This window comes from Ictidomys tridecemlineatus, chromosome X (assembly GCF_052094955.1).
Source record: "Ictidomys tridecemlineatus isolate mIctTri1 chromosome X, mIctTri1.hap1, whole genome shotgun sequence".
Taxonomy (NCBI): domain Eukaryota; kingdom Metazoa; phylum Chordata; class Mammalia; order Rodentia; family Sciuridae; genus Ictidomys; species Ictidomys tridecemlineatus.
This window is the reverse complement of record NC_135493.1, coordinates 75,434,368-75,452,343: the sequence shown is the minus strand read 5'-3', so window position 1 is coordinate 75,452,343 and position 17,976 is coordinate 75,434,368. Positions and strand designations below refer to the sequence as shown.

The following is a 17,976-nucleotide window of genomic DNA, read 5'->3' as shown; positions in this document are numbered from 1 at the left end:
ATTAGGGAAATGCTGATTAAAACCTCAATAAGATATCATTGCGCACTTACCAGAATGGTTTGAATAAAAACATAGTGACGGGCTGGGGATGTGGCTCAAGCGGTAGCGCGTTCGCCTGGCATGCGTGCGGCCCGGGTTCCATCCTCAGCACCACATACAAACAAAGATGTTGTGTCTGCCAAGAACTAAAATAAATAAATAAATATTAAAATTCTGTCTCTCTCTCTCTCACTCTCTCTTTAAAAAAAAACAAAAACATAGTGTGGAGAAACTGGAACAATATATCGCTGGTGGAAATGTAAAATGGAACAGCCACTGTGGCATAAAACATGGCAGATGTTGATAAAATTAAGCATACATTTGCAACCCAGCAATTACAATCTTGGATATTGACCTCAGAGAAATGAAAGCTTATGTCCACACAAAAACCTGTACACAAATGTTCTTAGGATCTTAATTCCTAAAGTCCCCAAACTGGAAACCACCCAGAAAATCCTTCTATGGGTTTAACAAACAGTGGTACATCTATACTATAGAATAGTATTCAGCAATAAAAAGGAATGAACAACTTGGATGAGCATCAAGGAAACTATGCTAAATGAAAAACAGCCAAATCTCTAAAGGAGACATATTGTATGATTGCATTTATATAACATCCGTGAAATAGCATAATTATAGAAATGAAAAACAGATTACAGGAGTCTAAATTGTTAGCACAGACAAGCCCTAAAACTCAATAGGCTTCTAAACTAAGAGCCACCACACAATAGCATGAATGAGTTGTTAAATCTCTCTGAGCCTTGATTTTCTCACGTATAAAACAGTTTTTATTCATTTATTCAGCTGGCCAGGCAACAAACATTTAGTGGAGGATAGCAGTGATAGACAGACCAAACCTTTGCTCTCATAGAGCTGAGATTCTAGCAGGGAGGATGAACAATAAACAAACACACAAATTAAAATATATCAGCAGATTGTTCTATGAGAAAAGCAAAGCAAAGTGAGGTGAAAAGACAAAGTATACAGAGTGCTAGCACAGGGCTAGAATGTCACAAGTGCTCAAAACTTATAGTGCTGTTGTTACAAAATGTTAGTGATTATTACCAAAAAAAGTGCTATTCTTAAAAGTTTAGGTGTTTGTAAGGATGAAGGGAAATGAGTGTCCACATATTGCTAGTAAGAGTGCAATTTATGTGGTCTCTTTGGAGGCCAATTTGAGAGGTCTTTTACTTATTTACTTAACTTATTATCCAAGACAGGTTGATCAGGTTAGCCTTGAATCTGTGGTCCTCCTGCCTCAGCCTTTTCAGTGCTGGGACTTACAGGTATGCATCACCACATCTGACTTGGCAAGTCTTTTAAAATCACAATGCCTATACCCTATTCCTGAACTCTAGAGCTTGACTATATGGGTTCAAATACCAACTCTGCTATTGCCTAGCTTTGTGACCTTTGACAAGCTTCTTAACCTCACTGCGCCTTGGTTTCTTTATCTGTAAAGAAGGATAAAAATATGGGGCTATCATGAGGATTAAATGAATGAACATATGTTAAGTGTTTATCACAACACTTAGCAATATGTGATATAATGTATTTATCTCATAAATTCTATTGCTCAGTATCTACCTAGAAAAACACTTACACATGTACACCAAGCACAGGTTCAGGGATGCTCAGAATTATTCATAACAGTAGAAAAATAGAAACAAGCTAAATATCCATCTTTAAGGAGATAACAAAACCAATAAGGTATAGTGGTGCTATGGAATACTATGAGACAGAATGAAAGCCGAGTGCAGTGGCACATTCCTATAATCCCAGTGACTCAGGAGGCTGAGGCAGGAGGATCATGAGTTCAAACCCAAACTCAGCTACTTAGTGAGGCCCTAAGCAACTCAGAAAGACCCTGTCTCTAAAACAAACATAAAAAAGGGCTGGGGATGTAGCTAAGTGGTTAAGCACCCCTGGGTTCAATCCCTAGTACAAAAAAGAAAAGGAAAGGAAAAAAAAGCAGAATGAAGTAGATCTCTACTTTCTGGTGTGGAAAGATCTCTAAGGAGTGCAGTTATGAAATAAAAACCTAGTTTCAGATTAAAATATATAGTATCATATATTACTATATATGTGGATATATGTGAATATATGCATGCCTACAAGAAAATCTGGAAGGGTTCATCTAAAAAAATGTTAAAGTTGTTAACTGATAGGAAGTGTAGGGGGAAGCACAATTGGCTATGACAGTAAAAAATGATTTTATATTTTATAAGAATATATTCATCTGTGATTAAAAGAAATTGTAGGGTTTCTTTTTTGTGGTGGGGGGGCCTGGGGATTGAACTCAGGGACACTCAACCCTGAGCCACATCCCCAGCCCTATTTTGTATTTTGTTTAGAGACAGAGTCTCACTGAGTTGCTCAGCACCTCACCATTGCTGAGGCTGGTTTTGAACTCATCATCCTCCTATCTCAGCCTTCAGAGCTGCTGGGATTACAGGCATTTGCCACCATACCCAGATTCTTTTCTTTTTTAAGACAGGATCTTGCTGTATTGCCCAGGCTACTTTGGGACTCCTAGGTTCAAGTGATCCTCTTCCCCCAGTCTCCAAGTAGCTGGGACTACAGGCTTAGGCTGCCAAACTTGTCCTGTTGTTTTTTTTTTTTTTTTAATTTTTTTTAGATGAACACAATATCTTTATTTTATTTATTTTTATGTGGTGCTGAGGATTGAACCCAGTGCCTCATGCTTCTGAGACAAGCGCTCTACCACTGAACCACAGCCCCAGTCCCCTGATTTTTTAATTTAATTTGAAAGCATTAGACCCAGAGATGCAGCTCAAGAGTAGAGTGCTTGCCTAGTGAGACCATAACACATCCATTACGAGATCCACAACTGGAAAGAAAGAATGGAAGGAGTGAGAAAAAGATGAAGGGGTGAGAGAGAGATATTAGCTAGAAGTGGCCAGAAGGAAACTGGGTTCAATCTCCACTACCATATTCAAAGATTTCTTAGAAACAATACAAAAATAACAATCCACACACAAAAAATAATTGATGGCCACTGAGGCAAGAAGATTGCAATAAGTGACCTTTTCAATAAATGGTTCTGGAAAACTTGTTATCTATAAGCAATACCTTGCATTATATATAAAAAGTCAACACAAAAATGGATCATAAACCTACATGTAAAATCTAAAATTATTAAATTTCTAGAAGTAATTATGATAAAATCTTGGCATCCTCAGATTACACAAAGATTTCTTAGAAAAAATACAAAAATAACAATCCACACAAGAAAATAATTGATGAATTGGACTTCATCATAATTTTTTCTGCTTTATGAAAGGCACTGTTAAAATAAATGAAAAGACAGATCACAGACTTGGAAAAAATTTTTGCAAATGACATATGTGATAAAGGATTTATATCCAGAATATATATATAAAGAATTCTCAAATTAAATAATAAGAAAATAAATAGCTCAATTTTGAAAAATGGGCAAAACATTTGAACAGCTATTTCACCAAAGAAAACACGTAGGGATTTAAAAAAAAAAAAAAAAAGCACATGGAAAAAATGTTGAGTGTTGGGTATGGTGGCACAAGCTGGGAGGCTGATGCAAGAAAATCACAAGTTCAAGGCCAGCCTCAGCAATTTAGAGATAATCTGACTCAAAATGTTTTCAAAGGGCTGGGAATGTGGCCTAGTGCTAAAGCGCCCCTGGGTTCAATCTCCAGTACCAGAAAGAAGAAAAAAAAAACCACTAAATTCCCAAGGAGTATACACTGTCAAATCTGACAATTGCTTGATAATTATAGGCCAGCACAAATGGCACTTGCCTATAATCCCAGCTACTCAGGAGGCTGAGACAGAAGATCACAAGATCAAGTCCAGATCAGCAACCTAGCAAGATCCTGTCTCAAAATAAAAAGTAAAAGAGGTGAGGATATAGCTCAGTGGTAGAGCACCCTTGGGTTTAATCTCAACTACTACACACAGACAGACACACACACAGACACACACACACACACACACACACACACACATACATAAAAGGGCTGTGTAATAGTTCAACAGTAGAGTGTTTGTCTAACACTCGCGAGGCCCTGGATTCAATCCCTAGGACTGAACTGTCAAATCATATGTACCATTTATTGTACAACAAGTATTCTTCAGTAAAGGTTTTTTAAAAATAAGTTTAAGGGCTGGGATTGTGGCTCAGCACTTGCCTAGCATGGGTGGGACCCGGGTTCAATCCTCAGCACCACATAAAATAAAGGCATTGTGTCCATCAACACCAAGAAATGAATATTTTTTAAAAAATAATAAGTTTAAGAAAGGAGTAACCAGAGCCATGCATGGTGGTGCAAATCTGTAATCCCAGAATCTATCGAGACTGAGGCAAGAAGATTGCAAATTTGAGGCCAACCTCAGCAATTTAGCAAGGTCCTAAGCAACTTAGCAAGATCCTGTCTCAAAATAATTAATAATAATAATTATAATAATAAAAAGGTCTGGGGCCAGGCACAGTGGTACAAGCCTGTAATCTCAGCAGTTCCAGAGGCTGAAGCAGGAAGATAGTGAGTTCAAAGCCAGCCTCAGCAATGGCAAGGCGCTAAGCAACTCAGTGAGACCCTGTCTCTAAACAAAATAGGGCTGGGGATGTGGCTCAGTGGTTGAGTGACCCTGAGTTCAATCTCCGGTAACAACAACAACAACAACAACAACAAAAATGGTCTGGGGATGTAGCTCAGTGATAAAGCCCCCCTGGGTTCAATCCCCAGTACTAAAAAAAAAAAAAAAAAAAAAAAGTCAGATGCAGTGGCACACGCCTGTAATCCCAGCGACTCAGAAAGCTTAGGCAGGATGATCTCAAGTTTAAACCTAGCCTCAGCAATTTAGTGAGGCCCTAAGAAACTCAGCAAGAACCTGTCTCTAATAAAATATTTAAAAAGGGCTTGAGGGGGCCAGGATTGTGGCTCAGTGGTAGAGCACTTGCTTAGCATGCATGAGGCACTGGGTTCAATCCCTGGCACCACATAAATAAAAGGTATTGTATCCATTTACAACTTAAAAAATATTTTTAAAAAGGAGGGAATCTGGGGATGTGGCTCAGTGGTTAAGCTCCCCTGTGTTCAATCCCTGGTACAAAAAAATAAGAAGAAAAAAGAAAGAAGTAACCAGAAGTGGTTGAGAGGAAATTGCAGCACTAATTCATTTATTGAGCCACTACTATATACTACGCATTTGATAAATCATCTCTTATCCTCACAAAAATAGTAGTAAGTATAGTGATCCCTGGTATCTGTGGGGGACTGATTCTAGGACCCCACACATGGATACCAAAATCTGACAATGTGAAAGTCCCTTACATAAAATGGCATATTTGTATATAGCATATATACACCCTTCCATATACTTTAAGTCATCTCTACATTATTTCTAATACCTAATATGATGCAAATAGTTGTTATACTACATTGTGTAAGGAATAATTAGAAAGAAAAGGTCCATACACATTTAGTTCAGATGCTATTTTTTTCTCAGATATTTTCAACTCATGGTTAGTTGAATCCATGGAGGTGGAAACTGCTGATACAATGGGCTAACTTGCTCAAGGTCACACAAAACCAAATTCAAACTACATTTTGCATTCTGCCTCACTGTCTCCCAACAATGTGAGATATGGAAGAATAAACTGTTGGTTCATTGATTGCTGACAGTAAATTGATCAGGAAATATCAAATGAGGACTGGAATGGAGGTGCAGCTCAGTGGTGGAGCACATGGTTAGATGCACAAGACCCTGGGTTCCATCCCCAGTTTCAAAACAGAATGAGGTAATGAGGCATGAGGGCTTTGGACTGCTCACCCATGGTATGTCTCATTACCATGTATTATTCAGAGGCATTCCTCACCCATGGTAATGTGGCACAGGATCCTGGGGACATATGTCTCCTCAACATAAAGTCATCTCCTATACCCACACTTACAGAATAGAACTATGTACTATATGATTACATATTTGGGGGAGGGTACTGGGGATTGAACCAAGGGGCACTTAACCAGTGAGCCACATTCCCAGCCCTTTTGATATTTAGAGACAGGGTCTCACTAAGTTGCTTAGGACCTCGCTAAGTTGCTGAGGCAGGCTTTGAATTCATGATCCTCCTGTCTCAGCCTTCTGAGTTGCTAGGATTACAGGTGTGTGCCATAATACTCAGCATATGATTACATTTATTATATTCTAAAGCAGTTTTTACAAAAGAACAGAGGAGAGAAAGATCATTCAATACATTCTACTGAGAAAATTGATGAGCTAACTTTTCTGGAAAAAACAGAATTTTTTTCTACTTATCTACTTATTCTATTTAACGTTATCAACTCCAAGTTGATAAAGAAATAAATATATGTTATTAAACACAATTGAGTATCTAGTAGATCTTCTAACTGATAGTAGCTTCCTAAGCTTGGAAGCGACAAGAAGAAATTACAAGAGAAAAGATCAACAGATTTGGCTATATGAAATCTTGAAACACTGAAAAATATAACCAAAAAGATAATAACCAATTGGTGAGAATATCTGCCTCAAATGTGGCAAAGGATTAACTTCTGTATTTTATAAAGTGCTGTTGCAAATCAGTTCAAAAAACATATCCCCCAAAGATTAAAACCCGAGAGAAAATGAAATGAATAAACAAGCATATGGAAAAATGTTCAATCTCACTGGAAGGTTTTTTTAGTGAAAATTAAAACAAATTACATTAACAAAAGTTAAAATAAGCAATGACCAGACCAGCAGGAGTATACACGAATGTTGAAAAGTTGCAAAGATCTTCTAATAAACTGAGTGCAGTGGTGCTCACATGTAATCCCAGGGACTCAGGAGGATGAGGCAGGAGGATGACATGACCAGCCTCAGCAACATAGTGAGACCTGGTCTCAAAAGAAAAACTAAAATCAGGTTGGGGATGTAGCTCAGGGGTGGAGGGTCCCTGAGTTCAATTCTCAGTATCCACGCTCCCCACAAAACAAAACAAAACAAAACAAAACAAAACAAAACAAAACCCTCTGAGAAAGGTGCTTGGCAATACACATATGCAACTAGAAAAGTCTTCATAGTACTTCCTTTTTCTTTTTTCAGTGCTGGGGATGGAACACAGGGTCTTGCATGTACTAGGCAAGCACTCTACCACTGAGTTATACTCCCAGGCTCACAGAGCTCCCTTATTAATGGTTATTGCTAGTCACTCCCATAAACTGACCATAGAAGCTCCAATTCTCCTGAATCCAAATCTCCAGCCTAAATGACACACCTAAATTCAGGAGTATGTCTATAAGATATCTCCAGGATGACATTCCCCCTTCCTCAGCCCCACACAGGCTCCTCTATCTTCTCCTGGTTCCAGTGAATGCACCAAGGAGTCTCCAAACCAAAAACCTGGCAGTCACCCTAGTTAACTCCTTGCCCCTCACCCCTGCTCATTCATCATTTCCCAGTCAGATCCTGCCAATACTCCATCTGCAATGTCTTTTGAATCTGCCCCCTCCTCCCAACTCCCACAGTCACAGATGTGGCTGTCACACTCCAGTTTCTTACTTTATATTGTTGAAATAGCACTGGCCCATCTCCTCCAAGCCAATTACTTCCTTCAAACAATCCTACAGGGTTGGTCAGCTATCTTCCTAAAGTATAAAGCTAATTCTGTCCCCCTTAAAGTATTTTAATGACTCCTCAATATATATGGGCTGAAATTCAAGATTCTTAAGATTTAGCAGCCCATTTTTTTTGGGGGGGGGGGTACCAGGGACTGAACTCAGGGGCACTCGACCACTGAACCACATCCCCAGCCCTATTTTGTATTTTATTTAGAGACAAGGTCTCACTGAGTTGCTTAGTGCTTCACTAAATTGCTGAGATTGGCTTTGAACTCAGGATCCTCCTGCCTCAGCCTCCAGAGCTGCTGGGATTAAGATTTAGCAGCTCAACCTGCTTCTCGTCTCTGATGAATTTTTCCTAGTTTCCCCTCCCATCTCCTGGCCTGCTTCTCCCATTGTAATGTGAGTTCCTTGAAAGCCAGAACTAGATCTTAGTCATCTCTGCCTTCCCAGTTCATAATACAGAGCTTGACACAGAGTAAGCACTCAATAAATGTTGGTTGAAGGAGTGGATTTACTCTAAAAAAAAAATCACCCAACCTAAGGTTCAACGTAGCAACACTCCTAATAAAGAAAAAGCACAGGAAACTTAAAAGTCCAACAATAGAGAACTTTTTTTTTTTAATTATGGGACATCCACTTAGGGGAATACAATGCAGCTGTTAAAATAATAATTATGAAGATTATGTAGTGACTCGGAAAGTGCTTCTAATATAATAAAAGCAGAATACAAAATGGTCTGTACGCTAGGACTAAAATTATGTAAAAGTATGCATACACACAAACCGGTCAGAATGAGAACAGGAGCAAGAACAAATGAATACAGATGATGTATTTAGGGTGTTTGGGGAGGTACGGTTTGCAATTTACTTAGTGCTTTCCCAATTCCCTTTATTGTTGCTATGTCATTTATGCATAAATACAAATTGAGAGAGAAAAACTACAGAAAAATATGCTTTGATTCCCTCAAGTCCTTTGCCAAGTTGTAGAGTAAAAACAAACAAACCAATGACCTGAGCAGTAAGATCCCAGCCCCTATCTGCACACACAGACCTCCCCTGAAGAACTGCGTGATCTGGATTGAGATGTGCAGCTTTAACCACTCATTTTTCCTGTCCTCCCTAGATGGCAATTCCATAGTCATCTCTCATTCCCTAATCAATTCCTCTCTCATTTCTGTTACCTGCACCACCATCTATTATCTTCCCAGTGCCTCCAGACTGAAAACCATAGAACCAACCCTCCATTGTCTCATCCTCTTCACCCTTTCTCTAATCTCCACCTCCAATTTATAACATGCTTTATTATGGATCATGAACTAGGTTTTTTTTGGGGGGGCAGGGATACTGAGAATTGAACCCAGAGGCACTTAACCACCGAGCCACATCTCCAGCCCTTTTTTGTATTTTACTGAGAGACAGGTCTCACTGAGTTTCTTAGGGCCTCGCTAAATTGCTGAAACTGGCTTTGAACCTGTGATCCTCCTGCCTCAGCCTCCTGAGCTCCGGGATTACAGGCGTGCACCGTGTGCCCCTACGCCCAGCATGATCTAGGTTTAAACAGGATTTCCTGTCATCCTAGTTAATACTGTCTAACAATTCCTCCTCTTCCTCCTCTCCCCCCCCCCCGCCTCCGCAGACTGCTGAAGGGATAAATAGGAAGGTCTAGACAGGGACCTGTAAAATGGAACCTCTTGAATAAGGACCTTGATCCCATGGTGTGAGGAATTCAGGCACAACTGCATGCTCTCAAGGATAGTATAGTAGGACTTGGCATGATGAATGGGATGTTTACTCAATTTATTCATTCAACAAATATTTAACAAGTGCTAGACATAGTGCCAACTTCTCTGTTAAGTAGCAAAGGGTCTGCTCAGATGACTTAGGACAGGCTCTACCCTGGAAATACTCAGTCTAGTGGAGGACAGACAAGTCAATCAGTCATTGCTACCCAAAGCACTTAGTGCTGCCACACTTTGAACAGTTTGATCAGAGAGCTCTGGGGAAGGGAGTTGAGGGATTTACTCTCCCTAAAGGGACTAGAAGCTCACAAAATCTGAAAGATTTGAGCTGCATGCATCTCTAAGCCTCAGAGATTAGAGCTGCATGTATCTCTAAGCCTGAGGAATAGGATTGGGTGGTGACAGGAAGGGGATTGGGCTGTTCATGGTGGTGCAAAGTTGAGGAATTGTGGGGTTCACAGTGTTTTTTTAAAATATATATATATATATATATATATATATATATTTTAGTTGTAGTTGGACAAAATAACTTTATTTTATTTTTATGTGGTGCTGAGGATTGAACCCAGGGCCTTGCACATGCTAGGCGAGTGCTCTACTGCTGAGCTAGTCCCAGGGTTCACATTTTTGAAAGACCTAGTTTCTAAAAAAGGTGATCTCAAAGAAGTAAAGAACAGAATAGTAGTTATCAGAACCTGGGAAGGGTGTCAGGGAGGGAGGGATGAAGCGAGGAAGACTTATAGGTTCAGGGGTGCAGTTGGGTAGTTGGAATAGTTTCTAATGTTCCATAGCACAGTTGAATAACTATGATTAAAACCAATTAATTGAATATATCAAAATAGCTAGTAGAAAGGATTTCTGAATGTTCTAAACACAAAAAATGAAATAGGTCTGAGGTAATAGATATGTCAGTTACTCTGATCTGATCATTACATATTATATATATATGCATTGAAATGTCATGCTGCACCTCATGCTGCACCCTATATGTCAATTAAAAATAAATGTATAGCTGGGTGTAGTGGCACAAACCTGTAATCCCAGTGGCTTGGGAGGCTGAGGCAGGAGGATCAAAAGTTGAGTCAGTCTCAGCAAAAGCCAGGTGCTAAGCAATTCATTTAGACCCTGTCTCTAAATAAAATACAAAATAGGGTTGGGGATATGGTTCATTGGTCAAGTGCCTCTGAGTTCAATCCTCAGTATCAAATAATAATGACAATAATAATAAATGTATAAGCCAGACTTGGTGTTAAGTGCCTATAGTTCCAGCTGCTCTGGAGACTGAGGCAGGAGGATCATTTGGGTCCAGGAGTTTGAGACCAGACTGAGCAACATAGCCAGGGTATCAAAAGAAAAGTGTGTGTGTGTGTGTGTGTGTGTGTGTGTGTGTGTGTGTGTGTGTTTTCACATGCACACGCCTGCTGGCTGGAGTGGGGTGGGGCGGCATGTCTTTTTTTTTTCTTCCTCATAATAATAATAGCTTGGAGTGGATGGAGTTTGAGGTTTGGTATGAGCAGAGGGTGCCCACTCCAAGAAGGCCACAAGTGATTGGCTAAGAGGGCTGTGGGGTCCAAGTGCAGCTTTGGACCTACTCACTCAGAGCAGAAAATGGAGGACCAAAGGCAGCTTAAAAATAGAGAAATAGCATGACCAGATCTATATTTACGTAACCAGATGATCTCTAACCTCCCCTCTCTTCCCTGACACTCTATGACAAGGGTCCCTCATTTCTAAAAAAAAAAAAAAAAAAAAGTTGATCTCAAAGACGTAAAGAACTTTCTTATCAGAACCTGGAATGGTGTCAGGGAGAGAGGGATAGAGAGAAGAAGACTAATAGGTTCAGGGGTGCAGCCCATCCCCTCTGCAGTCTGCAAAGAAGAGGGGAAAAAAATATTGTTGGTTCTTCCAGACTCTTAGTATGGACTGGCGGGAGGGAATTTGGAAGATGACACAAAATATGTTTAAGAAATAGCATTAGCTGTGCACAGTGGTGCACGCTGTTCATCCCAGCCCCTCGGGAAACTGAGGGAGGATTGCCATTTCAAAGTCAGCCTCACTAATTTAGCGAGGTCCTGAACAACTTAGCGAGACCCTGCCTCAAATTTAAATAAATAAATAAACAAACAAACACATAAGTAAATAAAAACGGGCTGGGGATGTGGCTCGGTGGTTATGCGCCCCTGGGTTTAATCCACAGAACCAAAAAGAAATACTATTAAATATTTATTAAAATATTCTATTTATTAAAATGTATTCTATTGATTATATAATCATCTGTAAGTGGGATTTACACCAGTCACACTTTGCACTCTTCTTGAAGGCAAGGATTTTGTCCCATTCATGTCTAAATTCCCACGACTCAGCGCAGAACCACGCCCACTTGAGAAGCTCGGCACTCGTGGGAAGAGGAAGGGCAGGACCGGGCGGTGGGGGGGAGGGTCAAAATTGCTCTCAGGACGCTCCTTCGGCGGTCGTTCCCATGCTTGGAACCTCTGACCTCCCACCACCAGGTGGCAAAAGAGTTCTGGCACGCCAGGAAAGTTTTGCGTTGGGCGGAGCGTTCGAGGCTCCGGCGCGCGCAGCCTCCGACCCCAATTTCTTCGCGCACCGGAAGAAGGCGGGCCTCTTTCCGTGCCTAGAGCAGCCATGGTAAGGCAGGGATTTTGCGAGCTCTTGGGACGAATCGGCCTCCATCCTCCCGAGGCCAGGGTTGCCCGGGTCTTTGGGACTCCTGCAGAGGATGGCCCAGCTGAGGCGAAGGGAGCACAGCCTCTTGGGTTGGCTGGAGCTGGATCCAGGGCGAGGGCGAACGCGAACGGCTGCCCAAGGCGGGGTTGGGGGGGGGCATCTGGTGCTGCCGGCGGGAAGGCCTGGGCCTCTTTCCCAGACACGATCTTCCGACCCCGGTAGAAGCAGCTTTCCTCCTGGGCCTGACATGGGGGTGGACTGGGAGCACCGACGGCGAGCCCGGGGCTAGTGGGCCCCGTGTCTGCCTGGTGGAGAAGGGTTTCTTTCGTCATTGTCCTTTTGGCACGGCCTGACGTTACGTCGTGTGGCCGGTAAGCATCAGTATAGAGCATCAAAAAGGCTTCCTTCTCTTTTTTAAAGTGAAAGTTAGTATCAGCTCTTGGCTTTAGTTTGCAAAGGACTAGCACACGTGGTCATGCAGAAGTCAAGTTACTCTTGCACCGGACACTTAAACAGATGATTATACGTGAAAACTTTACTGTTTGACAGAAGCACAGATGGCATTCTGGTCCATTTTTGTTGTGTCTGACACTGTGCCTTGAAGTTCAAATCTGGCCATTTCACCCAGTAGAACCTAATCTTCGTAAGCAGGCATGCTTTTTAAGTAGCAACATGAAAGTAACGGGTACCATTCTGAAAAATAGTAATCAATAAATGTTTCCTGTGCAGTGAGAAAGCTGGTTGCAGCTTATGGTATTTTGTTGTGCATGCCATGTGTGCCTTTCTTCATTGTTAATCATCCCTGTGTTTTTAATATTGTCCACATTCTGCTGAAGAGGGACTTGAAAGTCAGTTCTTTGAAAGAAGTTACACATTAGGTTTTATAATCTGTTGAAAAACCTGAAATCAGTTAACGGCATTGCAATTTAAAACTTTCCTTCAGGCTCGTGGTCCCAAGAAGCATCTGAAGCGGGTAGCAGCTCCAAAGCATTGGATGCTGGATAAATTGACTGGTGTGTTTGTAAGTATCCTCACATTGTATCTTAAGGGGCATACTAGTTATACCTCTCTCTTTGTGTTGAGCTATGCTGTTGAAGGCCCTAAGCTATCTACTTGCACCCCTTCACTCAACACATTCGTGCCTCGTTTATTCCATGTGCCCACAATACACTTAAATGGACTCAGGTCTTAAATGTTAATTATTGGTGGCCCTGGTCCTTTAAGGAGAAAATGCTGCAAAATAGTTTTGTAAGCTTTAAGTACCTCCTGTGTAAGTAACAAAGTTGGGGAACAATGACAGTTTCGTGTTTCCTTAATGGATTTCAGGACCAGAGGTAGATTTGAGTGAATCCTAAGTGACTTTTCTAAAATTACTGTTTTCAATTTTACAGGCTCCTCGTCCATCCACTGGTCCCCACAAGCTGAGAGAATGTCTTCCTCTCATCATTTTTCTAAGGAACAGACTTAAGTATGCCCTGACAGGAGATGAAGTAAAAAAGATTTGCATGCAGCGCTTCATCAAGATTGATGGGAAAGTCCGAACTGATATAACCTACCCTGCCGGTTTTATGGGTAAGCAGGAGGCCTTTGGTAGCAGACCCTTTTGATTAATCTCCCTCTTCTACATGGCAGTTGGTAGGAATACCAGTGGGCTTTTCTGGTTTCCTGTGATGATGTGCCTGGGAATTGGGAGAAATTTGGCTGGCCTAGGTTCTCACAGTTATACCAGAGAAAGTAGAAAATGGGCTACACCCTGGAAATTCTAATATAAAATAAATACTCTGGGGCAGCAAATGATGAATTGCTTCTCAAAACCAAATTTTATTTTGCTTTGAATTTTACCTAGAATCATTAAAAAAAGTTTTTTTTGTTTTTCTGATATGAAGAACAAAACCAGGGTCTCATGCATGCTAGTCAAGCACTCTATCAAAGCTATGTCCCCAGCCTGGTTTTGTCTTTTCTGGAATTGTGGTTGCTCTGTGTGGGGCTGGGGGGGGGGGTCACAATAGTAACCTTTGTCACTCTTTGGTATCAGATGTCATCAGCATTGATAAGACTGGAGAGAATTTCCGTCTGATCTATGACACCAAGGGTCGTTTTGCTGTTCATCGCATTACACCTGAGGAGGCCAAGGTAATTATTGGCAGCAGACTGGGTCTTCATTCTAGCTTTACTTTGGGGGAGAGGAAGGTGGTGGAGGAGACTGATAGTCCTTGATTATTTAATTCAGTTCGTTATGATAATTTTTTCCAGTAGTCAGGGCTTCTTAGATTATTGGCCATGAATGAAAGTTAATTTGTTATCCTCAGGATGTCAGAGTGAAAAAAATTGAAATGCTTTGTGGAATATTTGTTGATTAGATGAATTGGTAATGCAGTTGCTGTTTGTGAAGCAAAATTCAGTTGTGGTGGTGTAGAGGGAGCCATTAAGAAAGACATGAGTTTAGGAGAGATCAGGGTGAGTTGGAAAGAATTATTCCCAGGACCCAGAAGACTTGAAGAGCTTGAGGAAAAGAGTAGGGTTTATATCAGAGGAGATCAATGGTGTTAGACATTGGACCAACTCTTTTAATTTTTTTTTTTTTTTTATGTGGTGCTAAGGATCAAACCCAGTGCCTCACATGTGGGGGGGGGCAGATGCTCTACCGCTGAGCCATAGCCCACTCTTTAATTTTAATGTCCTTGTTTGGAAAGATGCAGGGCCCTTCAGTGTCTTGGGCTTTTACATGGAGGTGATGGCATTGATAAGAGGAAGATAAATGTTAGGAGCAGTGTGCATCATACTTTCATGAAAGGAAGATAGAAAAGTCAGACCCACAGTTATTCTGCTGAAGGTCCTGTGTAGGATTGTTGGATTTTGGCTACTAATTGCATTTCCATGACAGTGACTTGGAAAGAACTATTTCATCCCCCCTGGAACATAGTATATGTGAGTTGAACTAAATATGGCTAACTCTTTTGCATTTCTAGTACAAGTTGTGCAAAGTGAGAAAGATATTTGTGGGCACAAAAGGAATCCCTCATCTGGTGACTCATGATGCTCGAACCATTCGATACCCTGATCCCCTAATCAAGGTGAATGATACCATTCAGATTGATTTGGAGACTGGCAAGATTACTGACTTCATCAAGTTTGACACTGGTAAGCATCCTCTGGGCATCTTTGAAGGCTAGGTATAAGAAATTTTTTTTCCCCTATTCTAAGTTCAATTGAGCATTTGATTGCTGGGGTTTTTAGCCATCTGCCCCAGGCCCACTTTGAGACAGGTTCTTGTGGTGCTGACAATCAAGCCCAGTGCCTCACACATGCTAGATGAGCACTGTACTACTGAGCTACAACCCCAGCCCCTGGCCCCAACAATCCTTCTATCTTGGCTTCCCAGGCTGCTGGGATTACAGCTTATACTACCATGACTCCCATTTTTATAGTATCTTTACTTTTGAGAATATTTGGAGTGGCTGAGGCAAGATCTTTTATAAAAGACCTTCTCAGGCCTGTGCTGAGTGCTTCAAAAAGTCCCCTGTGGGAGGTTTGGGCAGGAAATCCTGACAATAAAGTGAACCACCCTGGTTATGATATAGTCCTGAATTATTAGTAAGAGAACGAGTTTACACAGTGTCTTGCTTGTCCCTGACTAGGTAACCTGTGTATGGTGACCGGAGGTGCTAACTTGGGAAGAATTGGTGTGATTACCAACAGAGAGAGACATCCTGGCTCTTTTGACGTGGTTCATGTGAAAGATGCCAATGGCAACAGCTTTGCCACCCGGCTCTCCAACATTTTTGTTATTGGCAAAGTAAGTCTAGGTTATCCTTCTCTTCCAGCCTTCATGGAAATGTAAATGTAGATATTGCTGGACTAGCAATGCCTGGCTGGGCTCCTTCCTGGCAGGCCTTGGTCAAACCTAGGCTTTTTCAGTGTCATAGAACCATGAAGGGGAAACTGATCACTTTGAGTAGTGACCTGGTGCCATAATGAACTTATGTCTTTAAATTTATTTGTAGCTGTTGTCTCCTTGGAAATTAGTGATGAGTTTTAGGTACTGCTTTGACTTAAATATTGTCTACTGTGTAATAAATTTTGAGATATTAATTGTGAAGGGGGGTTATCCATATCTGTATGCGTGGGCAGCATGTTGAACAGATGACTTACCGACCCAAGAAAGCAGTGGGAATTTCTGATAAACTAGCATCTCTGAGTCTTAAGACTGCCTAGCTGATGGCCAGTGCCTTCACCAACAGGCTTCAGTTCCATTAAATAAGATGGATGTTTTGATTTTTTTTTTTTTTCTCCCAAACCAGGGCAACAAACCATGGATTTCTCTTCCCCGAGGAAAAGGAATCCGACTCACCATTGCTGAAGAGAGAGACAAGAGACTGGCTGCCAAACAGAGCAGTGGGTGAAATAAATGGTCTATAGGTGATATGCCTAGAGAGTAGAGGTCTTTGTACTTAATTAAAGAAAATATAGCAGGATGAATTGATTTTTGGCTTTTGTGTTATTTTTTTCATTTGTATGTATGTTTTTACAACTAGCTATTTTACTTTATAACATTAAAAATGACTGAATTTTCAGTTTAGGCAGTCTCTGATCTGAAACTTCTTGTTCCTTGAAGACCACCAAATTTAAGGGGGCAGCAAGTAGGTGTGCCAAGAAAATCGAGAACCTTATGTAACTAATGGGCTCTCTGTAAAGTCCATCAACAACAAAATTTTTTTAAAAGGCTGATGGGACTGGGGCGGGGTATAGTTCAGTTAGTAGATGGTAGAATGCTTGCCTTGCATGCACAAGACCCTGGGTTCTAATCCCCAGCACCACAAAAAAGGGATTGGGATGTCTTAGGAGTGTTTTATCTTTGGACTATATCCCCAGTGCTAAGGTTGGCCTCAAACTTTGAGTGTGTACTGGAGATTGAACCCAGTGTTGCTTAACCACTGAAGAGCCACTTCCCCTATAGATGTATCTTGCCATCTCAACACCTTGAGCATTTGCAGACTAAAGCTTACTAAGTCCCATCATGGCCGATTTAAGGGAAGGAATTTCTCTGTTGGTTCTGGGGCTCAAACCCAGGGTTTCATGTATGCCATGGATACACATCCCAGCCCTGGAATACTATCTTAGACATTGTTGTCATCTGAGGCATAAGATATAAACTAACTTTGCATCTTTAACAATTACACAGAACAATGAGTTTCAATGTGATATATTCATGCATGCACATAATTTGACTTAGCTGTGTGTTTTGGTTCCCAGGCCTATGGTCCAGCAACAGATCGCAGGCCTGAAGCACTATAGCTTGAAACAGTGTACCCCCTGAACACCTCTCTGGGCTATGAGCTGGCTTTAAGAGTCAGGATCCCCATCATACATTTTGCGGGGGGGGGGGGGGGGGGGGGGAATCTACTGGGAATGGAACCTAGGACCTTGCACTTGTAGCTAGGCAAGCACTCTATCACCCAGCCAACTACTTAGTTTTGCCAGAAAACAGCAATATAAGCAGCTAAAGGAGGTGCCAGCAATCTCAAAAGTCCAGATTTGGCCCCATAAGACTTCTCTGCCTTCCCCATTGCAGATTTCAAAGCATAGTTGGCTGGAGCCCCAGGACCTCTGCATAAAGAAGGAGGAATTTGTAGGAACAGTACAGCCAAATGGTGGATAATAGGGCCGCAAAGGAAGGCTTGTCACATAGGTGTTGCTTAAGCTTGGTTCTCTTGCTTATAGAGCTCATCAGTTGTCATCTTTGCCCTTGAGAAACCAATCAGGTTGAGAACTAGAAAGCCAGAGGGTAGCACTCCATCCAGTAACTAGGTACTTGGTCCCCAATGCTGGTGGGCTTTTGCTGCTACCCTTTCAACCAACCTTGGCAGCATTTTGCTTCTAGCTAGTTTACCA

General features: G+C 41.4%; 1 protein-coding gene across 1 annotated transcript; it reads left to right on the top strand.

Moving 5' to 3' along the window:
* Positions 1–11,926: 11,926 nt before the first annotated feature.
* Positions 11,927–16,567, top strand: Rps4x (ribosomal protein S4 X-linked). The gene is made up of 7 exons (XM_078034704.1): positions 11,927–12,045; positions 13,028–13,105; positions 13,476–13,656; positions 14,120–14,217; positions 15,054–15,225; positions 15,723–15,880; positions 16,386–16,567. The coding sequence occupies exons 1-7, from the start codon at positions 12,043–12,045 to the stop codon at positions 16,485–16,487; spliced, it is 792 nt and encodes a 263-aa protein (XP_077890830.1). The 5' UTR covers positions 11,927–12,042; the 3' UTR covers positions 16,488–16,567.
* Positions 16,568–17,976: the final 1,409 nt, after the last annotated feature.

Bases quoted from the DNA above. Each gene is read 5' to 3' on its own strand.
- Rps4x (XM_078034704.1), top strand. The intron at 13,106-13,475 runs GTAAGTATCCTC...TCAATTTTACAG, and splicing joins ATAAATTGACTGGTGTGTTT to GCTCCTCGTCCATCCACTGG. The intron at 13,657-14,119 runs GTAAGCAGGAGG...CTTTGGTATCAG, and splicing joins CTACCCTGCCGGTTTTATGG to ATGTCATCAGCATTGATAAG.